The sequence below is a fragment of the Pseudophryne corroboree genome, chromosome 5 (assembly GCF_028390025.1).
Source record: "Pseudophryne corroboree isolate aPseCor3 chromosome 5, aPseCor3.hap2, whole genome shotgun sequence".
Lineage (NCBI taxonomy): Eukaryota > Metazoa > Chordata > Amphibia > Anura > Myobatrachidae > Pseudophryne > Pseudophryne corroboree.
The window spans coordinates 275,476,248-275,501,503 of record NC_086448.1 but is presented as its reverse complement, the minus strand read 5'-3'; the positions used below and the strand labels follow the sequence as shown (position 1 = coordinate 275,501,503).

General features: G+C 39.8%; 1 protein-coding gene and 1 long non-coding RNA gene across 2 annotated transcripts in view; both read right to left on the bottom strand.

Moving 5' to 3' along the window:
• Positions 1-23,539, bottom strand: part of LOC134929591 (collagen alpha-6(VI) chain-like) — a 177,810-nt gene extending 154,271 nt beyond the window's left edge. The window contains exons 1-13 of the mRNA XM_063925180.1: positions 23,438-23,539; positions 22,760-23,350; positions 21,969-22,031; positions 17,902-17,967; positions 17,099-17,719; positions 15,064-15,624; positions 12,957-13,508; positions 8,546-9,115; positions 6,123-6,695; positions 2,961-3,304; positions 2,793-2,871; positions 2,019-2,164; positions 539-631 (exon numbers count right to left, since the gene is read on the bottom strand). Of these exons, the coding sequence (XP_063781250.1) occupies positions 539-631; positions 2,019-2,164; positions 2,793-2,871; positions 2,961-3,304; positions 6,123-6,695; positions 8,546-9,115; positions 12,957-13,508; positions 15,064-15,624; positions 17,099-17,719; positions 17,902-17,967; positions 21,969-22,031; positions 22,760-23,350; positions 23,438-23,504 (4,326 nt within the window). The 5' untranslated portion in view covers positions 23,505-23,539. The remainder of the gene's footprint in view (positions 1-538; positions 632-2,018; positions 2,165-2,792; positions 2,872-2,960; positions 3,305-6,122; positions 6,696-8,545; positions 9,116-12,956; positions 13,509-15,063; positions 15,625-17,098; positions 17,720-17,901; positions 17,968-21,968; positions 22,032-22,759; positions 23,351-23,437) is intronic.
• A 1,400-nt stretch (positions 23,540-24,939) lies between these two features.
• Positions 24,940-25,256, bottom strand: part of LOC134928985 (uncharacterized) — a 127,266-nt gene continuing 126,949 nt past the window's right edge. The window contains exon 3 of the long non-coding RNA XR_010178185.1: positions 24,940-24,991. This is a non-coding gene — a long non-coding RNA (uncharacterized LOC134928985). The remainder of the gene's footprint in view (positions 24,992-25,256) is intronic.

Sequence of the window (25,256 nt, the reverse complement as noted above, 5' to 3'; positions counted from 1 at the left end):
GTACACAGGTCCTTCCCGTGTGCTACCCGACATGAGACCCCTTTCAGACTGGCAACGCAACCCGGGTCAGGTTGCTTTCGGAAATGAGTGCAGAGGCTGTGCAGGCGTCATGAAGGGCGAAGGTGGTGCTTGGAGATGAGATCATCTCCACGCCGCCTACTCCATACTGTGAACAGGCCCCGGACCGCATCGACCCGGTTACCCGTTCACACCACAACTGACCCGGTAATATCCCGGGAATAACCCTGCTTTATTTCCGGGTTGAAATATTGGGTCAGACAACCTGGGAATTCAGGACTTACCCCTTTCACACCGTACATTGACCCATGTCGAGCCGGCAATTTCCCTTGTTATTTGTATGGTATGAAAGGGGTATTAAAGTATGCAAAGAGTCGGCTCACTGGTGCTTGGAGATGATGTCAGGCAGATAGTATATATATATATATATATATATATATATATATATAGTGCATATAAAGTAAGTTGCAAGTAAATGACCTGGCTTTTCCAAAGATAATGAAGAAGACTCAAAACACACCTTGTTTCCTTGTGTTCCATATGTTCCAGGTATTCCGCTTATTCCAAGGCATGTACAGAACACACAGCAACATTTCTTCTCAGCAACACGGGACTGACGGAAATATTATTACTTGTTATTATTATTAGTAGTAGTGAACAGAAATACATATTACATTTTTCAGGTTTAATTTTATCCTACTTGCACCACTCACTGCTGGCTAGAGATACCTTATATTACATGTGATGGTACACGGCAGGGGTTCTAAAGTTACTCAGGCAACAACAATCAACAACAGATAGAAAGTACTAGTGCTAGAAATGCAGCATTACATAAATGTCAGGCAGGTTTACTACTTTCACTGGGGCTAATTCAGAAGTGGTTGGAGTTCCTTGGAAGCAGCAGTGATACAGTAGCTGTGCATGGAGGCATCTATTACAAGCAGGGCCAGATTAAGGGTCACATTGGCCTGGAGCTGACAAAATTATAGGGGCTATTGGGAGAAATAGGGAGGTGTGATCAGTGCTGTGTGGGTGTGGCGCTAGCCATGTGGGCGTGTACATCCCGTACACTATCAGCTCCAATGTCTCCATAAACATGTAAAAATATAAAATAATGCATGATTTGTGAGACAAATAGAAATACAATCTTAACAGTTATGATTTATGGCTAACCATGTGGCTAGATGGTAGCTTGTGATCATCATGCTGCCATGATGATGGGCCTATTTTTATGTGGAGGCCTGGCTCTGTAGCTGGATCCACCCCATTGTTAATCTAGCCCTGATTACAAGTACAGTAGATGCCTCATGCTGCTGTAGTGATCTGACTTGCATCCTAGGGCTCAACATCGGATCACTGACTCTCCATCAATCAGGCAGAGGCGTTCACAGTTACTGCAGGCCGACCGTTAACTACCCGAGCAGGACAGGACCTGCACGTACGCGCTACACTCTCATCTCAAAAAATGTGGTCGCATTGCGTTTGCCATGCGTACTGAATTAGGCCCATCGTCTATAAAGTACCAACCAGTCAGCTTCTAACTGTCATGTTACAGGGTGTGCAAGAAAATTGTCAGAAGCTGATTAGTTGGTACTTTATCTCTCTCCACTTTATCGATCCCCAAGATTTGTTAAATCTCCCCCACTGACACAATGTGGCTTCTTTGCACAGGTTAGTGTCTAAATGCATGCAGCAGCTACACGCTGTGCTAGCCCCAGTGTCCATGGTACATATGCATTGTCATTTTGGTGCATTAGCAATACAACTAAGACAAGTATTTTTTTGAATAATCTGTGCTGAGATGTACAGTTGCAAAGTCTGTGGTGCATCAAATGTCACTATCTGTCACAACTGAGGATAGCTGTATATGGATACATCTGCATTACTGAGAACCATTCAAATGAGTACTATCTCCCCCAATGTGGCCTTTGAAGCAAGAAAACGTTGTGTGTCTGTGCCATAAATATAACACATGTGGTTTATGATGGTGCTAAACCCACCATTTGTTTAGCCAGTCTAACTCCAATATCTGGCATCCCAATATTCATCTGATCATTGTATTCCATGCCTCTGCCAAATTCTATATATTTGATGTCAGCATAGTGTTTTGTTCCTTCCAATGCAACAGTAACTAAAGCATCTAACCCTGAAAAGACAAATGAATGAATTTAGTGCATTAGCAATGATAAACGCAGAGCATAAATTCACTGTATTTCAATAATCTTGCATGTAGGTTGCCCTACATGGAAATAATCACCTACGCAATATTCACACTAGAGATCTGCCTGAATCATAGCAAAACCATTTATCAATTCAGCAATGATCTTTTTTGCAACTTGTCACCTGTGAGGTAAAGGCAAAGGTATTATCAAGCATGAATGATTCTTGTTTATCTCTGGTGTGAAAAAAGCACATTTTTTTCTAATGATTAAGGATTGGGATAGTATCTACAGTATAAATGGATTAGTATTTAATTACTTAAAGTAACGCACAACAACACTTACTGTATATCATAGACATTTACAGGTAAAAATGAATTGCCAATGAACCAATCAGAATCAAATTAGCTATTGATGATGATGACGTCATCATCATCATCACATTACATCTATATCTGCCCTCATGTATGAGTGTGCGGCCTCTGGGACACTCACTTTGCGCAGAACTGGTTTTATGCTAAGCACACTGGTGGAAGCACACTCAGCATCAGCCACTCACAACTAACATAGAAAATATACAATTGAGTGATAATCTATGTCAGGATGTAAATGTACCTTGACTTCGAAGATCTCCTGCTTTCTGCTTAAGGTTTTCCACATTTTCATCTAGGCCATCAGTAAAGATAAGCAGCATCTACACAGCATAATGAGAGAATTTAAAAATCACAAGTAGGCATTCAAGAAAGGGCAGTACTGTATGTAGTAATGGCCGATAGTACATACTTTTGCTTTTTCTGTATTTTTATTGTGAAATTTATCCCACAGAGAATGAAGAACGGATGATGTGAGATAAGAAGGACCTGAGACATAACTTTCTACGAGGTGCTGAGCTATATTCGGGCTGTAGACTTGGAAATGAGAAGCAATATGTGTCTTTGCATTTGGCATGTGGAAGGCTATGCTTATTTGTGGCTTTAAACCATGGTTGCAGCTTGCACTTCTGACATTCAGAATACTGTTTAAGATGTCTGCGATTTGGACTTCAAGATGATGTTGACCATGGAATAATTTGCCACCATTGGTGTTGGTTGAAATGTCAAAAGCCACTACGACATCAATTGAACAATCTATAAAGAAAAGAGAAATGTGTAAAAAAAGTGTTACGTAGTAACCCGGAAGAAATGGGAATTATATCTGTGTTCTTTGGACCTTATTTAGAGATGGCTGCCTCCCGATGTGTCCACAATTAGATTGCGGATGAATCAGAACTAAGGTTGACCCCTTTTTTTCGGAGCTGCTACATGTGACATCACGCTGCTGCACTGATAATGGTCCTGGCCCACCCCCGTTTGGAACACGCACCCCCCAATGCCGCAATGACGCCCCTCTCGATGGCCACTGCTGTCAATCACACTGTGGCCACATCCTTCCTAGATGAAGCCGCAATGTGTAGGGTCACGCATGTGCACAACGGCCAATGCACGTGCGCAAACCACCTGGATGCGGCCGCTGTGTGTGAACGCGCAACTGCGTCCAGGTCTGAATGACCCTCTTTGTTTTTTCTGAACCACCTTCTCCAGGAGGAGGTTTGTAATCTGTGTGTAGCTAAACTTTCTGGAGAAATTCTAAACACCTACAGGTTTCCTACACCTGTTCTACTACATACGTATCTAATCCATAGCATTGCATGGTTTATATATATTATCCTATTGTTTGATTTATAGAATGTTGTTTTTTATTTGCTATTTTTCTTGCCTTCAATGTTCAATAAATGGTATACTATGTCTACTGTATTCAATTGAAATTGATGGGCCTAGATCAGTGGTTCTCAAGCTGTTTGCCCAGGCACCGCAGGGTGCCTCAGAGCACTTGCAGGGGTGCATAGTATTGGTGGTCCAGCACCAATTCAGATTATTTATGCTAAAAGTAATAGAAAAACCAGTGCAGGTGGATGGCAATCATAAAATATGGGGACAAACAGAAGGAAATTTTGTCCCTCACCACACAACTGATCCTAATGATGAATATAAATAATATTAAAAATATTAATTGGGGGGCCACTGCGCGCACTACAAGGGGTACCATTCAAATCCGGGGAGGGCAATTCCTCATCCAGTGCCATCTTTCCAGTTATAATTGGGGATATGGCTCTCCAGAGTCTTTGCTCTCAATGTGCAGCACCATCTTCCCAAAGATGTCACTGGGAAGTTGGCGCTGGCCGTGGTGGAGGGACCCACTTCCCGGATGAAGGTAAGTATACTCTGAGGGGGGAATGGTAGCAGACCTGGGCCCCTGGCGGCCCCTTCAGCAGACCCAGGTAATTAGTACCCGCCCCTCCCTCTTGACGCCAATGCCCAAGAGCAGAAACAGCCAAGAACCAGCAGAAGTTGCTTTTAAATTTTAGTCAAATAGCAACTGGAGACCTAGCTTGTCTAGTCTGGCCTGGTATCCTCTCAGAATGTGTAGATATCTTGTTTTGTTTTTTTCTTAAATACTGCTGCCACTTCTACCAACCACACATGCTACATCTTAATTCTACGTATGGAAGGAGTGTTAATTTTTTAAAATATATTAATAAATATAAAAACTGAAGCATAATATTGCTTACATCAGGGTTCTTCCTCTTTTTCAACTTGGTTCAAAGATTAAAGGGCTTTACTTATCAGTCCCTTTAGCTTAAATAATGCAGAGGCATGGTCTATTGATCTTGGTATATTTTTTATACTTATATCACATCTGGTTGTATGCTGTCTATATTACACTGCATCTCTCTGTCTTGATGAAGGCACGTTGAAAAGATGACCTTATTCAGCAGTATGTAACTGACTTTCTACATAAACACATTTTTTGATTATATAAATTCCTGCAGTGCCGTACTCAGGCTGGTGACAGGGGAGTAAAAAGGGTACCCCCAAGGTCCTGAAGGGCCCCAAGGTTCACTGGAACAACCCCACCCCCTTCCCGACCACCAGGGCTGGTTCTCGGCAGCAGATCAGCAGTACCGCGATTTGCTGGTGTTTAGGGGTCAGGGCCTAATGCCGAGAAGTGCCCATTCCCATGAGAGACACGTTTTGTAGACAGGTAATGTCTCTTCAGCTTGCTCTCGCCCTCTCTCTCTACCTAACACTCTCTTCCCTCTCTCTCTCACTGACAGTCTCTCTCACTGTCTCTCTCCCTCTCTTTGCCTAACACTCTCTTTCCTCTCTCCCTGACACTCTCTCTCTGATTCACTCTCTCCGTCCCTGACACTCTCTCCCTGAAACTCTCTTTCTCTCTCCCTCCAGAGCAGAGATATCCATGTATCGGGCCCCAAGATTTCTGCTGCCGGCCCTGGCCATTCTCCTTACTAGGTCTAATTTGGTAAGGTAGACATATTGTTTATAGTAAAGGCACACAGGTGGCTGCATTTGTTATATGGGAGTGCCGGAATCTTTTAACTTTGCATTATCTATCTATTTATCTATCTATCCATCCATCCATCCATCCATCCATCCATCCATCTATCTATCTATCTATCTATCTATCTATCTATCTATCTATCTATCTATCTATCTATCTATCTATCGATCTATCTATAGTTGCATCATAAAGCAATAATAATGGTAACAAACAGGAAACAGCCTGCCTTATGTACACCGGGAGAACAGTGATGTTGCATTGCTTCTGATTAAAGTTATGCCCATTTCATCATTATATAACTGTCTAAATCCATTTTGACAAAATGGAAATCTTACATATAATGATGTCCTGGAAATACATAGTACTCTTTAATAGTTTTGTTGAGCCAGAAATGTTTTTGCTACTCTTAAGATTTTTTCTATAGTACCAATATTATCTTTACTCAGACATAAATGTCAGCAGTTATAAAATAACCCAATTCACATTTCACAACTTTGAGGTACTATTGATCAATTAAAGTTAATGAAGAAATAAAGTCGTACTTACTGTTAGCAATTTCTGGTGTACAGGCTTCCCTGACAATTCTCGATTTGATGGTTTTTAATTCGCTAAATTTGTCAACAGAAAATCTTGACTTTGCTGACCCCGCAATCTGAAGAAGTTGAGTCTCAGACACGTTTCCCACTCCCACAGCATATACATTAATGCCTTTGTTTCTGAGAGCCTCTGCTGGCTTTGCAACTTCATCATATGAGTCTCCATCTGTTATCACCAGCAACATCTGATGGACACCCTCATTAATACGACTATTAGCTGATGGGTTGAAGAAGTCAGAGTCAGTTAGAGTAAGTGCCTTGCCAATTAATGTGGATCCAGATACCTGTGTGATTTTTCCAATCTCGGATTTTATACTCCCCTTATCCAGATATGTCTTTAACTGGAACTCTGGTTTGTAAATATCACTATACTGAGCAACGCCCACGTGAACTTTGTTAGGGCCAATATCAAAATCATCAATGACAGATACCATGAAATTTTTTATTTCTTCAAAGTTTGTCGGGCTAATGCTATTGGAACCATCAATCAGAAAAATTAAGTCCATCTCTTCTGCTGTACATTCTGTAGAAGCATATTATTAATAAAGTAAATATATAAAACTAGTCAGCATTATGCAATACAGGCATCATAACAATAAAACTGTAATAAAACAATAAAATTACATTTATCAGTGTCTGTAAAAATTGTGTAGAATCAGCATTTGATGATTGGAATCAATGATGATTTCTCCAAATTTGTGTGTTGCTATATTACACGTGCTGGAGAATATTTATAATTGGTATATAATTGTACAAAAATACTATAAAATTCTAAATACCCTATATTCATTAAAAAAAACTATTTCTCAGTGTTTATAAATATCTACAGACCTTCGCCAGCTATAATATCATGACAGGTGTGACTTTAGGTACTGTAGGAAAATTGCCTTACGGGCCTTATGGGCTGCTGCATCTGTGCTTGAATCTTATGCCTCTGTAGCATCTGCGGCTTTATGCTAATACTGGTATAAGCCCTTCCCTAGTCATGCATCTGAATGTGCAATCACTGAGATGACCACTTTCAGCGTCTTCTGAAGATGAAATCCTGCTTGGCCCATCTTTAGATGCAACTATTAGTAGCACAAACGAACTGTGCACCAACTCCATGCTAGGTGCAGACTCTCCATCAGTGTAGAGTATGGGGGTGTGGTATATCTCATAGACAGTTAAAAGATAGACAGTCATTAGTTAGACACTATATGGTTGACAGTTAAAATATAGACAGGGTCAAAAGTCAGACAGGGTCAAAATCAGACAGTCAAAAGTCAAACAGGGTCAAAAGTCAGACAGTCAAAAGTCCGACAGGGTCAAAAGTTAGACAGGGTCATAAGTCAGACACCCCAAAAAAAATTGGGGTGTTTTTAAACATTTTTAACCCAAATTTGGTGAAATTCTGGCTTGGTGTCTTGCTTCACTCACCACAACTTTACTAAAAGGTAATAGTTTGTGATATGGATAGTAAATGAGGCAAAAGTTGTAAGCAACACAGAAATCCCCCCAAAAAATGTTTGTGTTTGACTTTTGACCCTGTCTGACTTTTGACTTTCTGACTTTTTTCCCTGTCTGACTTTTGACTCTGTCTGACTTTTAACTGTCTAAGTATAGTGTCTAACTAATAAAGTTCCAACATATCCAGAAATGTGAAATGTGACTCTTATGGGTATTAATTAATTGGTAATTTTTTTGTACAAATCACAATTATATACAGCACACAATAATGATAAAGCAGATCGTCCAATTTTCACCCCAGACATCCTGGCATAGAGTTAATTGACCATATTTTGCTTCCCATTTCATTTCCGCTCTAGACACAGAGTTCCAGAGACCTAACTATTCACCAAACACCTTTGTAAAAAGGAAAACAGTAAATGTATTCCATTGGAATTTAAAATAATACAAATATTTTCTTTTTTTTAATGCTTGGCAGCAAACTTACAAAAACATTTTTTACAAAATGACAGAACTACAAGCACTACAAATTTGGACCTGCAATAGAGAAACACTTTTAGGCAACATTTTTATAAAAGCATGTCTTTTAAATCAATGTTTATATTGTTGTATAATGCTACTTAAACTCTTGCTTCAGTTTCATGTTTGCACCCAGAACCATTTTATTTGTTAGAGTTTAATGTCCTATCCCTATTTTGTCAATTTCAAAAGAAACTCTAAAAAAAATTCAGGAAAATGTAACACTGTAGTCTTAATTCACTGATACTACTTGAAAAATGTTACTAAATGTAAGACTTGAAATAGTCAACATATTTAATACAATTATCATGACACAAACATTTTATTAAAACTGAAGACATCACACTTTCCAATTATATGAATTGTCTGACATTTTTTTACTAAACATTTAAGAATATGACTCACCTGTTCTGTTGCATGCAGCCTGTGATATATTTGTCAAAATGTCATTTAATCCACCAAACTCCTTCACAAAGTACCATTTGCCCTTGGATCCTGCCATTATCTGCAGTTCTTCAGTCTTTGCCTCAGCAACACCAATTGCGTATAAGGTAATACCATTCTCTTGTAGTGATTTTGAGGTCTCATTGAGTCTATCACGATCATGAGATTCACCATCAGTTATAATGATCACAATCTGAGGGACTCCCGAATGCTTACGACTGCCATGTCTTTCTTCAAAAAATCTCTTTGAAAATGCCAGGGCCTCTGCAGTATATGTGTTTCCTCCTATTGATACATCATTTTCAATTGCTTTAACAATCTCCATTTTACTGCTATACTGGTTGAGGTCGAACAGCCCTGTAGGGTCATCTGAGTATTTTAGAGCTCCAAACTGAACTTTATTTGGTCCAACATTTGATTTATTCACCAACGATATCATAAAATCTTTCATTATTTTATACTGATCAGTGTTTATACTGCCAGATGAGTCAATCACAAAAACAATATCCGCCAATTCTAATCTTGAGCATTCTGTGAGTAGAAGAAAACAACACTTTATATCTGTTAGCAGAAACATTGAAATCCAACGATAGACTAGAGAGTAAACCATTCTGTATGTAAACTGTCATAGAAGAACAAGAAAAAGCAAAAACATATTTTCTGGATGCACTGGAACCACAATAAATGGTTCAAATGACTTGTATTTATTGTATATATATTACAATTATTCAAGGACTGGTGAAATATTAAAATATAGTGTGATATGAAAATAAAGTGAGATATTAAAACTACAAAAACTCAAGTCAATGTTTTTCTATGTGAATCTCGTTATTTATATTAAACTATTTTTTTTGCCAATGAATTCTGTGTTAATGTATAGGCCTATTATTTTGTCTTCCACATTATTTTTCTCCAGTCGTTTTAACTTGTCTCTATTAAACACCTTGTTCTTCATGTGGTATTGCTTCCACCTTTTTATAGCCGGCATGTCACACATTTGTAACATTCCCACATATACTCTGGTATACTGCGACAAAAGTATCTTTTCCTTATTGATATTATATTCTTAGAATAACAGTTATTTAGTTGCAATAAATCCAAGAGAACTGTGGTTCATCTAGTCTTAAAATGTTATCTATTCATTCACATAGGTGTTCTTTATTAGCTGGGGCAATGTAATATAAATTCCGCATTTATATCACTATATCACGGGTTCAGTGGAGAGGCATTAATACCATTGTTACACGACTCATATTAACAAAATATGATCCACATATATTATTTATTGTAGCATAATCTATATCAATAGATTTACTGGATCACTAATAGTTGTTATGTTAAGTGGCACACCGGTCTTATTCCCCTTTGTAATTTCTGTATAATCATTGCCCAGTGGTTCCTGATCGCACCGCTGGCTCTGTATGAGTTCAGCCTGTGCGGTCAGTTGGTGTGAGTCCAGGGCTCTCCCCTGTTCTATCTCTGTGCACTCCCGGTGCACTCTGCCCGCTGCTGATATTCACGCCGCCAGCTGTAAGACGGCTTAGCTTGTAGTGCCAGATGCTATAGCCCGCGGGATCTCCACTCTCCGTCTGATGGCTTAGATATAATTAGCCGCCACCGGCAGCGGAAGAATGAAGGGAGCTATGCTGTGCTGCTAGGAGCTCTGGTTAAGAGACAATCAGTTACATGGGTACATTATCACAGAAACAATTCACATTAGATTTTTAACATTGGCTAAGAAGCAGCCCACGACCATGCCACCATGGCTTCCTCAGGGCTCAACTCTTCCTTATCATTGCTTAGTACATGTACCCCAAAGTCTTAAATAGATGGGGGAAAAAATATAACACTAAAGTGTACTACATTTATTAGTTTGTTAGCCACACAGGGAACCTTAATGATATGATACAATTAGGACTCCATTTTTACAGAAATGTATTGAGGTTTACTCTTTTCCAATTCAATAGTATCTTCTATACTCAGGGCCAGCACTACCATTAGGCAGCTGTAGGCATCTTCCTAAGGGCATCGGTCCTTGAAGGGTACCACTGAATTCATTAAGCAAACCACTGAAGGATATCTCTGTATGAGACGTCCTCCTTTTACACAGTGCTGGCGGTGGCTGTGGGTCTAATCAGTGGCAGCCACCACTCTCTGGTCATGTGACGGCACATGGCAGACAGATGTAACTATGGCTACTTAGTGCCGCCACCACAGACCACTGGTAGACCCAACTCTCTGAGGGCCCACCTCCTACACTAGGATTGTGCACCTGAATTATATATTTTGCATATGTTACATTATACTGCACAGAACTATGGTGCATTTTCTGCAGTGCTGGTTTCACAGGCGTCTGGGAACGGGCCAAATGATGATTGACAGGCTGAGCAGTGTGTGACTTGCTGCGGTGGCTGCCCAGGGAATGAAGCCAGGACATATGTTACATACAAACTTCAAATGTAAGTTCATATGTCCTGGCCAGCTCCCCCCTGCAGTCTTTGGACATTGCTCTGGTGCAGGGGCAGCAGCGGCTGCTGATTACAAATATTCTCTGTACAGTGCTGCGTAAATGGGTAGCGCTATGTAAATAAATAATAATAATGTAATACTCCTCTATGTCATGGTCTACAATGGCTCCCTATAATGCAATAATGGATCAAAATCCACATTTTAATGTATAAATTGCACAACTGTCTTAAACAAGGGAGACCACCATGTTGACAAGGAGTTGGGTTGGGCTACAAAATAAAAATGTATTTTTACAACTTAGCAGAGGAGAGAATTACAGATATGTTGTGACAATTTCAATAATACAAAAACGTCACTCTATTCATTATATCACGGACATGTCTTACTGAAGGTTTTGCTTTCAGACAGAGGATAGCAGTAAAGCTGCATACAAGAAAATGCTTAAATGAACTGAAACATATTACTATAAGGGGTTTAGGCCACCCTGTTCACATGGTGATAAATAATATTGCTGAGTGTTCTTTATCATGAAGGCTATAATGATGTTCAACCATTCCAAACATGACTCTCGGCGATAAGAACATTAGTAATAACTTTGTAAGACTGTAGATGCCTATTCTCTGTAACTACTTGAGCTAGGCACAGAAAACATTCCTTGAAAATGAGGTCATACAGTATTTTCAGTGACTTAAAGCAACAGACGGAACATAACAACATAGCTTTTTCAATAAAACAATAAAAAATTAGAATGTACAATATATGTTTATGATAATGTAAAAATATGTGTGTGTTTTCATAAAAGAAATTAATAAAATGCAAAAATGTTGATTTAAATTTAGTTTGATATATCTATTGTTTAATGTTTGCATAAATATTAAATAATTAAATTTTTATAATACTTTGCATGTACATATTAATACTCTGTAGAGCCTTACAGGAGACATTGGCACATTAAAATAAATAAAAAATAAATAAATGCAACATAGTTTTCAATTAGATTAACATGTCATTTAATTCATGTTGTGATAAGTGTTAGTCAGTAGTATGTAAATACTAATACTATAGAACCCTGTTGAAAGTGGAGTGCACTACTGTTGCTGCTCCAAGGAAGCTTCATTCCATGTTCCAAGATGGACACAAAGGCTTTTACTGAATATGTGCAGAGCAATCTTGAGACTCTGAGAGTGCTACAGTGGGAAATAGTAGTTTTCCACTTATCTCCAGTGAAACCTACGATTACCAGCTGTTTTAGATAGAGAAATGTGGGCTTGGATTTACTCAGTTCTTAATGCCAAATTAGTGCAAGTTCAGATTTATCCTGATTTTTCTTATTGGCTATCCAAAACATGTGACATCCGAGAGCCAATTAGATGCCGTTTTGAGATCCAGGTGAATCCAGCTCAATCCAAATTTGCACATATGTAATTTTAGATCCTACACTGCTCCCTGGTACCTTCATATACTGCACTCACTAGCTAGTGGGAAGTATGACACCCTGCTCCATGCCATCTACCAGTACGAGTACGGCTGTACCAGCTTTATCTTCAATTAAACTTGAGATGTTTTATTCAGATTTACTTGGTTCTCAAATGGCATCTTATTGGCTATTCAAAACACGAGACATCCGTGAGTCAATAAAATGCCGTTTTGAGAACCGAGTAAATCCGAGTAAAACCGAAACCACTCATCTCTTAATTAAACCACTCTGCTGGTTTAGTAACTGAGCTGTTCGTAGTTGTACAGAAACTCTACTACATCCTCAAGCCTGTACATGCATATTTCCAACAAACCCAACCAAGTGAGTAAAATACTATAGCATACCAACCGGAAATGTGATTTGTGCTTCACCAAATGTATAATTGTATTAAAGTTGCAGACTATACAATAAGAGTTTTGGACTGACCTTCTTGAAGATTGCAGACTGCAAAAACCAAGTCATCTTCTATAGTCTTTAAATTGTCAAAAGTCTCCAGATAATGCACCTTTCCATTCTTCCCACTTATTTCGCTTAGTTGTGATTTATTTGCATTAAAAATCCCCACAGAAATAATGACCACACCATTGTCCCTCAGATTTTCAGCTGGTTGTTTTACATCATCATGCGCTTTTCCATCTGTTATTACTATAAGGACTTTTTTCGCCGTTGGTCTAGCACCTTTGTTTGGTGAGAAGTAATCATATACAAACGTTAAGGCACTACCAGTGTACGTGGTCTCTGCCATGTGACTCATGTTGTCTATAGCATCCCAGATAGCAATTTGATTTCCATTTAGCTGTAACACCTCCATGTTTCGGTCACTGAACTGCACAACACCAAACTGGAGCTTATTCTCTCCAACATCTGTTTTGTTCACCAGGTGTTTCATAAATGTCTTCATGTCTTCAAAGTACTCTTGTCTTATACTTCCAGAACTGTCCACCAGGAACATAACATCCACTTTTGCCTGTTGGCATGCTAGAGATAAAGATAAGCACAGTAGTCATATTTCCAGAGCATTAACGCACCTGGCAAATGTGTTTTTTTATTTATCCAAAGTTTGTTTCTTTGGAGCAATTCTGCCTCAACTATTCATGTCCATTGTTACCTTTTTATTTATTGCTAGCATTGTCAGCCCTGTCTCACTTCCACTAAGCCCACCCTGGACTCCTATTGGTTAAGTTCACAGGGAGATTGTGGGCGGGCTTAGAAGGAGAAGTGAAGGCAAATGTTGCTGAGTCCCAGTTGCAGAGGCGGCAGTGAAAGGCACAGCATTGCTGATTGCTGGGGACAGGCAGCCAGCACATATATTACATACGACATTGCATGTATGGTTACATCTTCTAAATCCCCCCACCCATGCAATGTGTTGTGTATGCAGCATCCCACGTGCAGCAGCCGCCACTGCTCACTTCTGTACCCCATAGCTACTGCCCACTGAGACAGTTATAGTTATCATTATGGCCACAGCTCTTAAATTGCTTTCTGTGTAAGAGCCCCATCACAGGGCAAGGCCGCCAAGCATACTAACCGCTGCCCCCCACTTCCCACTTGATGAAGCAGAAGTTGCGATCGCAACGCAATTTCTTCTTGATCATAGAAATTAAGGTTGCCTCCTGCTTGGCTGTGCCCGCAGGAGGCCTGCCACCATCTTTCTGATTGTTGTGGCTTCGTTTGATGTCACGCAGCCATCATGATCACACCCATGCCATGCCCCCATTTGTATGATGCTGCCCCTTTTCCCCGCCTCCGCTCCTGCACTGCTCTGTCTCTGCCTAGAAAACGGAGCATTGCCACCCCGCGAATGCCTCTGCCTCATTGACTGGTAGAGGCATTCGTATTTTCTGTGGATGTCCACAGACAATGCGGGTGCATGCACAGGACGGGTGCTGCACATGCACAGGACGGGCGCTGAGCATGCACCCGCATCATTTTAGTAATTTTTGTGGTTGGATCGTGATTAGTGATCCAACCTGAATCAGTCCCATTGTCTGATGCAAACTGCTTTGTGTAATCTTTAGACTTTTACTAACCAGTTTCATATTTTTGGAAGCCATTTTGGAAGCTTCTTTATCTCTGCTTAACACTTGATTATGTGCTAGATTAATGCTTGATTGACAGTTTAAGACAGAGTGGAAGTTTTCCAGACACTGATACGTCATGTCGCTTGTAAAATAACAGTGTGTAATGGCTGTTTTAGTTCAATCTATTTTTTCATTGATCATTTGAAAGATATGTCAACCCTTGTGGATATTTTGTTGTTATATTAAATGTAATAATACCTAAGTCTATTCTGCAATTTAACAGCACTGATATGCTATTGATACTTAAGGGTCTATTTACTAAGACTTGGATGGAGATAAAGTGGATGGAGATAAAGTACCAGCCAATCAGCTCCTAACTGCCATTTTTCAAACCCAGCCTGAGACATGGCAGCTGGGAGCTGATTGGCTGGTACTTTATTTCCATCCAAGGCTTAGTAAATAGACCCCAAAAGTAGTTCAGTAGGTAAAAAAAATGTCCCTTATGTTACCTTCAGTAGAGCAGATTTGTCGGGCAATCACATTTTTTATGTCGTTCAAAGAATCAAATTCTGTCACAAAATGAACCCTTTCACGATCACCAGTCATTTCCTCCAACTCTGTCATGTTAGCATCTTTAACTCCAATTGCGTAGATGTTTACTTGGTCTCTTCTGAGGATCTTGGCAGCTTCCTTCACACTGTCATCTGATTTTCCATCTGTAAGAACAATCAAATAAACAGGCACATTCCCTGGTCTGACATTGTTGGGGTCTATTATTATTTTACGGGTGAAATTTAGGGCTGCTCCTGTAGAAGTCGAATCATTCATCTGCCTGATATTCTGTATGGCCTGTTGTAGGTTGTTTTTGTTGTATCCGTTACTGATATTAAACTCCGATTTAGCATTTCCTGCATACTGTACAGCCGCAACTCGAACATTCTGTGGACCTATTTCAAACATGTTTGCCAGCTCCACCAAAAATGTTTTTATGTTCTTGAAATCTGTGGAACTAATACTTCCCGAACCATCAATGAGCAAGTAGATGTCAGCTACTTCTGTGTTCAGACAACCTGCAGGAAATTCAAATGGCATATTACTAGTATAAACATCAAATAAACATCTTAAGATAAGATAATATAAATAGCTGAACTAAGCAGTGACTTTTTAGTGAGAGTGCAATGTGAAATTATACAAAGTGTGTACTTTAAAAAAACTCTTTTTAGTTCTTGAGCAAATGACTACTGAGCAGTAGGGTAAGGCTAAGTAATATTCACCATGTTTTCATCAACTTGCCAAATGTATATGAGGCACCAACCTAAAGAACTCTATAGCGTTCAGTGCTTGTATCCAGTGGTGAAGGATTCTTGTGGTGCAACAGATATTCACTCTCCTCCCCTTTTTGGATTCTGGTGGTTCCATAATGTTGTGGAGCACACTTCTCTGGCATAGTTTTGGTGCAGTCATTCTCTTAGAATTCAAGGTCCATACTAATGGACACTTAATATTATTGAGTGACTAGCTTTTCCTACCACCATCAATTGATGGTGTTACACAGTTTCAGACAATTATAGTCACACTGTCACAGCACATACAGAGAGGAGAACGGGCCATAGTTAAGTTGTAAGGACATTCATAAAAATTAAGTAGGTACAAGTACATTTACAGAGGAGAGGGTCCTAACAGAACTCTCAAAACTAAAAATGGTAAGTTAATAGCACCAGAGGGGATACATACAAGGCTACTAAAAGAGCTGAAAGAGGTGCTGGTAACACCATTGAAAGAATTATTTAACCAGTCACTAGCTACAGAAGTGATTCCAGAGGACTGGAAAATAGCACAGGTTGTCCCACCCCAGGGAAAGGGGGAACATGATAGAAACTTTCAAATATATCAAGGGTTTTTAACAAGTTACAGGAGGGAGACATTCTTGAAAGGAAAATAAGTATTAGAACACAAGGACACATGCTGAAACTGGAAGGAGGCAGGTTTAAATGAAACTTAAGGAAAAATTACTTAGATGAAGGGTAATGGATAAGTGGAATAGTTTTCCATCAGAGGTGGTAGAGGCTAAGACAGTATAGCAAGTTAAACACGCTGGGATAGACATAAAAAAGTCTTTACAAAGAACTAAGGATCAAATAGGGTTGAGGTTACCAAAAGGTAACTAAGGGACAGACTTAATTGGCCAATTGGTTCTTATTTGCCGTCAATTTGTATGTTTCTAGGTTTTTATATTGTACTATCCAGAATTCTTCAGGGATCCCCTTGAAGAACTCTGAATTGATGCAAAGCATTGGGTCTTATATTCTGGGTTTTCCCATGTTTTACCAGATATTTATGTATTACAAAGATCTAACGTACTTGTCATACATAAACTGTGAAATTATAGTATTTGTTAATCTGTTGCTGCTATTGTTAAATATATTTATTACTGGTATTCTGTGTCTACAAATAATTTAGATACTCATTCTTGTTCATCTCTGCTGAGTCTGTAATGCTGTTACATTTTTCCCCACCATAGTCATACTACAAAAATATTCTTACCTGTTCTAATCAGCTCTGTTTCTTGTGGAATACCAAGACTGATCTGCTCAATTGCATTCTGAAGTTTCTTACGTAAAATGTCTGCTTGTTTAGAAAGATCAGAAAATGTCTTAACCTTGACCTGATAAAGTTGAACTGGGTATGATGCAATTGTGTCCATTTGTGTCTGGTTAGCTTGTGCAATCCCCACTGTCATGACTCTGACTTTCTGTCTTCGCAGTAGATGGGCAGCCTCTGCAACACTGTCAGCAGAAGACCTGTGAGTGACCAGTATTGCTATTTGCTGTATTCCTTGGCTCTTTCTATTTGCCAGAACATCACCAAACACCTCACTTCGTGTGAAATTCAGGGCACCGCCAATATTGGAAATTTTTCCTTTTGATGCTTTAATCTCTCCTACAAGTTTCTCCACAAGAGATTTGTTGACTCCAGTTTCCAGGGAAGCTATTAATCTTGCTTTGCTGTTGTAGACCACTAGCCCAACATGGACACAGTAATGAGTGATTTCTAGACCAGCTACAACTTCCATTAAGAATTTGTTTAAGTCTGTGTTATCTGAGGTGGAATGTTCGGATGTGTCCACCATCAATACCACATCTGCTGCCAGAGCTCCTTCACAAACTAAAAAAAAAGATATAAAAAGTGTTCATATTGTGATTCAAAAACCTAAATAAAACTTTCTATGAAATATATCTATTTCGGAATGACTGCATATAACTATTTGTGACAATATCTAAGTAATATATAAGACTCACCAGGCACCCAATTATAGTTACATTACATAGTCTGGGAAGCAACTTTACCTGCTGTTTTGTTAATATTAACAGCATCGTTGGTTGACGGAACTGTTACAGTAGCTTTTATGGAGTCTAAGAAAAAAAAAACAGAAAAGAACAGTTTAAGAGATAAATTAATTTGAAAAGGGTATCATGCTGCTGCTGGGCAGGTCCTATGTGGTTCTATTAACACCATATAGACAGATGTAGAGCTGCAATAACAGATGTCTCTCCTATTCAACAGTTTTTTATTATTATTATTATTATTATTATTATCTATACAAACAAAGCAAGATTGTTTAGGAATGGGTTTTCCAGAGTTCTGTAGTGAAGTCTTTTTATTTGACCTTTAATATTTCCTTTAAATTTCTCCACAATAGATGACTTCATTCCTGTATCCAGCATGCTATAAATCAGGGATTGCTGTTATTCCGCTAGCCCAACATGAATACAGTAAATATTGATTTAAATATCTGGGTTTTCTTCTGTGTCAAGTTACAATACTGAACTGTATACCCATTAGTAAAGCCATGTTGTGACCAGACCACTAATTGTTCACAAAGGGCCTGATTAAGATGTGATTGTTGATGCGATTGTTGTTGCAATTATTTGCAATTCGCTGTTGTGAGTATATATATGCTAATATGCTAATATGCCTAGAAGCTAACCTGAGCATAGTGACGCCCACTGCTACCTCCTCATATCCATCCGACTGCATACTAGAGATGAGCGGGTTCGGTTTCTTTGAATCCGAACCCGCACGAACTTCACTTTTTTTTTCACGGGTCCGAGCGACTCGGATCTTCCCGCCTTGCTCGGTTAACCCGAGCGCGCCCGAACGTCATCATGACGCTGTCGGATTCTCGCGAGACTCGGATTCTATATAAGGAGCCGCGCGTCGCCGCCATTTTCACACGTGCATTGAGATTGATAGGGAGAGGACGTGGCTGGCGTCCTCTCCATTTAGATTAGATTTAGAAGAGAGAGAGAGAGAGAGATTGCTGTGATACTGTAGATTAGAAGAGAGTGCAGACAGAGTTTAGTGACTGACGACCACAGTGACCAGTGACCACCAGAGACAGTGCAGTTGTTTGTTTTATTTAATATATCCGTTCTCTGCCTGAAAAAAACGATACACAGTCACACAGTGACTCAGTCTGTGTGCACTGCTCAGCCCAGTGTGCTGCACATCAATGTATTGTATATAAAGCTTATAATTGTGGGGGAGACTGGGGAGCACTGCAGGTTGTTATAGCAGGAGCCAGGAGTACATGATAAATAATATTATATTAAAATTAAACAGTGCACACTTTTGCTGCAGGAGTGCCACTGCCAGTGTGACTAGTGGTGACCAGTGCCTGACCACCAGTATATTAGTAGTATTGTATACTATCTCTTTATCAACCAGTCTATATTAGCAGCAGACACAGTACAGTGCGGTAGTTCACGGCTGTGGCTACCTCTGTGTCGGCACTCGGCAGGCAGTCCGTCCATCCATAATTGTATTATAATATATACCACCTAACCGTGGTTTTTTTTTCATTCTTTATACCGTCGTCATACTAGTTGTTACGAGTATACTACTATCTCTTTATCAACCAGTGTACAGTGCGGTAGTTCACGGCTGTGGCTACCTCTGTGTCGGCACTCGGCAGGCAGTCCGTCCAACCATAATTGTATTATATACCACCTAACCGTGGTTTTTTTTTCATTCTTTATACCGTCGTCATACTAGTTGTTACGAGTATACTACTATCTCTTTATCAACCAGTGTACAGTGCGGTAGTTCACGGCTGTGGCTACCTCTGTGTCGGCACTCGGCAGGCAGTCCGTCCATCCATAATTGTATTATAATATATACCACCTAACCGTGGTTTTTTTTTCATTCTTTATACCGTCGTCATACTAGTTGTTACGAGTATACTACTATCTCTTTATCAACCAGTGTACAGTGCGGTAGTTCACGGCTGTGGCTACCTCTGTGTCGGCACTCGGCAGGCAGTCCGTCCATCCATAATTGTATTATAATATATACCACCTAACCGTGTTTTTTTTTTCATTCTTTATACCGTCGTCATACTAGTTGTTACGAGTATACTACTATCTCTTTATCAACCAGTGTACAGTGCGGTAGTTCACGGCTGTGGCTACCTCTGTGTCGGCACTCGGCAGGCAGTCCGTCCAACCATAATTGTATTATATACCACCTAACCGTGGTTTTTTTTTCATTCTTTATACCGTCGTCATACTAGTTGTTACGAGTATACTACTATCTCTTTATCAACCAGTGTACAGTGCGGTAGTTCACGGCTGTGGCTACCTCTGTGTCGGCACTCGGCAGGCAGTCCGTCCATCCATAATTGTATTATATACCACCTAACCATGTTTTTTTTATACCACCTAACCGTGGCAGTCCGTCCATAATTGTATACTAGTATCCAATCCATCCATCTCCATTGTTTACCTGAGGTGCCTTTTAGTTCTGCCTATAAAATATGGAGAACAAAAAAGTTGAGGTTCCAAAATTAGGGAAAGATCAAGATCCACTTCCACCTCGTGCTGAAGCTGCTGCCACTAGTCATGGCCGAGACGATGAAATGCCAGCAACGTCGTCTGCCAAGGCCGATGCCCAATGTCATAGTACAGAGCATGTCAAATCCAAAACACCAAATATCAGTAAAAAGCCTCTTTTTTTCTTTGCGTCATGTGCTGTTTGGGGAGGGTTTTTTGGAAGGGACATCCTGCGTGACACTGCAGTGCCACTCCTAGATGGGCCCGGTGTTTGTGTCGGCCACTAGGGTCGCTAATCTTACTCACACAGCTACCTCATTGCGCCTCTTTTTTTCTTTGCGTCATGTGCTGTTTGGGGAGGGTTTTTTGGAAGGGACATCCTGCGTGACACTGCAGTGCCACTCCTAGATGTGCCCGGTGTTTGTGTCGGCCACTAGGGTCGCTACTCTTACTCACACAGCTACCTCATTGCGCCTCTTTTTTTCTTTGCGTCATGTGCTGTTTGGGGAGGGTTTTTTGGAAGGGACATCCTGCGTGACACTGCAGTGCCACTCCTAGATGTGCCCGGTGTTTGTGTCGGCCACTAGGGTCGCTAATCTTACTCACACAGTCAGCTACCTCATTGCGCCTCTTTTTTTCTTTGCGTCATGTGCTGTTTGGGGAGGGTTTTTTGGAAGGGCCATCCTGCGTGACACTGCAGTGCCACTCCTAGATGGGCCCGGTGTTTGTGTCGGCCACTAGGGTCGCTAATCTTACTCACACAGCTACCTCATTGCGCCTCTTTTTTTCTTTGCGTCATGTGCTGTTTGGGGAGGGTTTTTTGGAAGGGACATCCTGCGTGACACTGCAGTGCCACTCCTAGATGGGCCCGGTGTTTGTGTCGGCCACTAGGGTCGCTTATCTTACTCACACAGCGACCTCGGTGCAAATTTTAGGACTAAAAATAATATTGTGAGGTGTGAGGTATTCAGAATAGACTGAAAATGAGTGTAAATTATGGTTTTTGAGGTTAATAATACTTTGGGATCAAAATGACCCCCAAATTCTATGATTTAAGCTGTTTTTTAGTGTTTTTGGAAAAAAACACCCGAATCCAAAACACACCCGAATCCGACAAAAATAATTCGGTGAGGTTTTGCCAAAACGCGTTCGAACCCAAAACACGGCCGTGGAACCGAACCCAAAACCAAAACACAAAACCCGAAAAATTTCAGGCGCTCATCTCTACTGCATACAACTGCTAAACTGCTCTCCTGGGACACAGGGGGCTCTCCAGTAGCAAGTGAGAGCACATCTGCTTATTTGTGCATGCCCATAGAAATGCCATGACACGCCTGTGTTCACCAGACCACTACCCATTACCACCTCCAAACTGTCTATCTGTCACTTACTCTGCAAAAATTCCTTGTTGCGATCAGCTTTGCAATTCAATTTGCTGTGCATGCACAGTGTGGCTCAGATGCTTGCGCAGTATGAAAAGATTGACTAACTTGCGTACTTCAGCCTCTTTGCAACTGCATTTGAATGAGTCTCACAAATGATACAATTATACTTACAATAATTATTCTGAGAAGTAATATTACCTGTTGACCTACGAACATTAACGACATCAGTGGTTCTTGGAACTGTTGTGGTTATTATAGTTTCTAGGAAAACAGCAAAAATAAGTATAACAAAAACATTTGATGGGGTCAATTAAATTAGTGGTGAAAGGGGTGAACCACCACTGTAACGACATTTAAACACTGACAATGGCACCTAATTTGCCCCCATTCACCGCCCAATCTTTCACTGGACTCTCCGATCTTGTACGAGGGTCAAAGGGCATGCACACAAAAATCAGCGAGTCCAGGGGTACCGTAAGTGCGTAACGTAGCCACTATTACTCGCGGGGGCCATAATATTGCTCCTGTTTGAATTTACCTCAGTGAGTTAACTATATAAATGGAGTTTTTATTATATAAATGGAGAGGCTTCAATTTCACTTTGCTCACCGTATAGATAGATAATTGTCATATTGTGTCCACTGATATCAAATGGGGTCTTTTGTAAAGATCAAGATTTAAATGGCTATGCATTCAGTTACCCCTACTTTTATGATCCTCACCATACGCATGTCATACTCCATCTATACATACAATGTACATGATCATTGATTTTAAAGGTTGGACTCAAAAGCTCAGGACTTTTACTAAGTAATCGCCTTTCGTTAGCTTTCAGCTTACTTTTCTCCTACAGTACTTTTGCTTTTCCTAATTTATAATTTATATAAAACCTGAAAGCCCAGTCGCATATGGCTGCCTTTATTTTAATAAGGCATTGTCCCACTAGAACGAATAACATATACAGGAAACAGTAGTTGACAATCTCTTACCTTGTGTAGTTGGCACATAATACTGATTTTGGATAACATCTTTAATTATTCCAGCCATTTCCATTGAAAATGAACTTAGATCTCGCATGCTGTCTTTCTTGAAGGCAAAACTGTGTGATGATGCCATGGCTTGAAGCTGATCTATTGGAGCAGTCTTTATTCCTGTTGTTATAATCCTGACACTATTCTGTTTAAGTGCAGCAGCAGATGACTGTACATCATCAAGAGAAGGCCCAGAGGTGATCACAATAAGAACCTGGGGATACTTTGTTTTGTCTCTTTCAGTTTTTTCATCAAAAAAAGTTTCCTGGGCCTTTGTGAGGGCATTCCCAATCATTAAAGACCCACCCTGGTATGTAAACCTATTTTTTATATAATTCAGTATTGGGCCTTTTGCTTTATAGGCAGGTAACAAGAAATTTACTTTTAGATCATCACTGATTTGTCCTAAACCAATGCGATATTTATCAACATCTATTTGCAAGGACATAATTGTTCTTGATAAGAAACCTTTCACTTGGTTGAAGCCTTTTTCTTCCATATTGTCTGAACTGTCCACCAGAAATACCAGATCTCCATACTCAGGGATTTCTGCAGTCATAGAGAGAAAATTACAATCACAGACATGAAGGAATGACCTTATCATTATCTAAAGGAATTTGGTTTATCTCAGCTTACCAGTTTTCTGGGTTGATGATAGTTCCAGCCAACTAACCATCAAAAGTATACCAAGCACACATTTCATTTTGTGAGAGGTAGTTAGTGAAGGATTTCAAAGGCAAAAAGCTACGGTAAAATGAGAAATGTCAGTTAGGCATATGTAAGGGGTATGGCTTATCAAGTAGAATAAAAATATAAAAAAGAAAAAAATAATGTATACCTTACACTAGATATTTGTACATTAACAAATGTGTTAAAGACACAATTTCTTAAGTTGGGTACACACTAATGGATATATTGCCCACTCCATTGATATACTGTATACTGTAGTGCATCGGCAGGTGTGTACACCTGATATCTCTGTATACAACCTAGTTTACAGATATATTAGGTCGGACTGTAGCACAGCCGATGCTGATGTATACTGCAGATATATATCAGCTTGTCTGGCTGTGTGTACAGGCGACCCGTTGACTGCCCATACGCTGGCTGCATGAACTGACATCACAACAACTGGATGGGCAAATTCAATGCCCGCCCAACTGAGAAGTCAGGACAGACACACCGACCAGCTGATTGGTAAGTGTGTATGGTTACCAAATTGTCTGATATGTTGGTGAATCCATCGGCACAGTGTGTACCCAGCCTTAGGCTGTTTGTATCTTTGTGGCACTCTAAGGTGATTCAAACATTAATATTTTTTTTTACTTTAACTTTAAAGAAGAGGGTTTAGTAATGAAAATGCACCTTTATTAAAACAGATAATAAATACACAGAAGTGTTAGGTTCAAGGGCCCAGAGACCAACAGCTTTCTTATTCGCATGAAATGCTGATCTAGTTGAGCCAGGGGTCAGCCCAGCATCTCCTCAACCCCTGGACTGATGAAAACTGGGGTTGGGCCATGAGGCCGTGTGCCTTCCTACAAAGCCACTCCTCACTCATGAAGCCAATCCCCATTTTAAGTATATGGAGTCTACAAAACGCAAAGTTAAGTGATGCCACTGCTAGTGCATAAGTATTCCCTAATCTAAATTACAGTGTGCACAGGTGCTAATAGTGGGCATCTCAGTCCTTGCACATTAGGCTGCACAAATGTATACAAGAGACAGCATTTGTAGGCCATTTGCAGTAACACACAGATAGACACTACTAGGTGCTCTTTTTGCATTTGACTCAGGCACCAAGTGTTTAAAAAAATCCCAAAGATTTTAAGCTGGTGCAAAGGTGTTTAGTTATTTTTACATTAGTGATTGTCTGACAATGTATGACTATATCACTACTTAATATTTTAAAAATATTACTATTAGTGGTATCACTGCTCACTGGATATAAGTATTTTAATTTAGGGTTAATAATATCAGGATTAAATGTACTCACATATTACAGTGCTCTTTTTATTACTATATTCCAGTAGGATAACATACCCTTTACTTTCTGTTGAGTGTGAAGTGAGAATAGAAGAAAATGTCATACTTACATTAATATTGGCACTTACTTTATATTCAGATAAACACAATTCTGGACACTGATCTATGAAAACATTGCACCGAGGTTCTGTTGATCTTTACAACCTACAACAGAAAGTAGGCTTAGAATTTTTGATAGAGAAATAAATAGCACAGTTAGATTTAATAGCTATACATTTTCTTAGGTGGCATGTTGGAAATTGTAAACTAATACCAACAACATTCTAAAATAGTTAATATAATAAAGTAAATCAGAAGATATGATTGCAATTATAAATGCAGAAAACTTTGCTTTTTTAAATCAATGGGGTAAATTTACTAAGGTGGGAGTTCTATTAAGATGAGATGTTGCCCATAGCAACCAATCAGA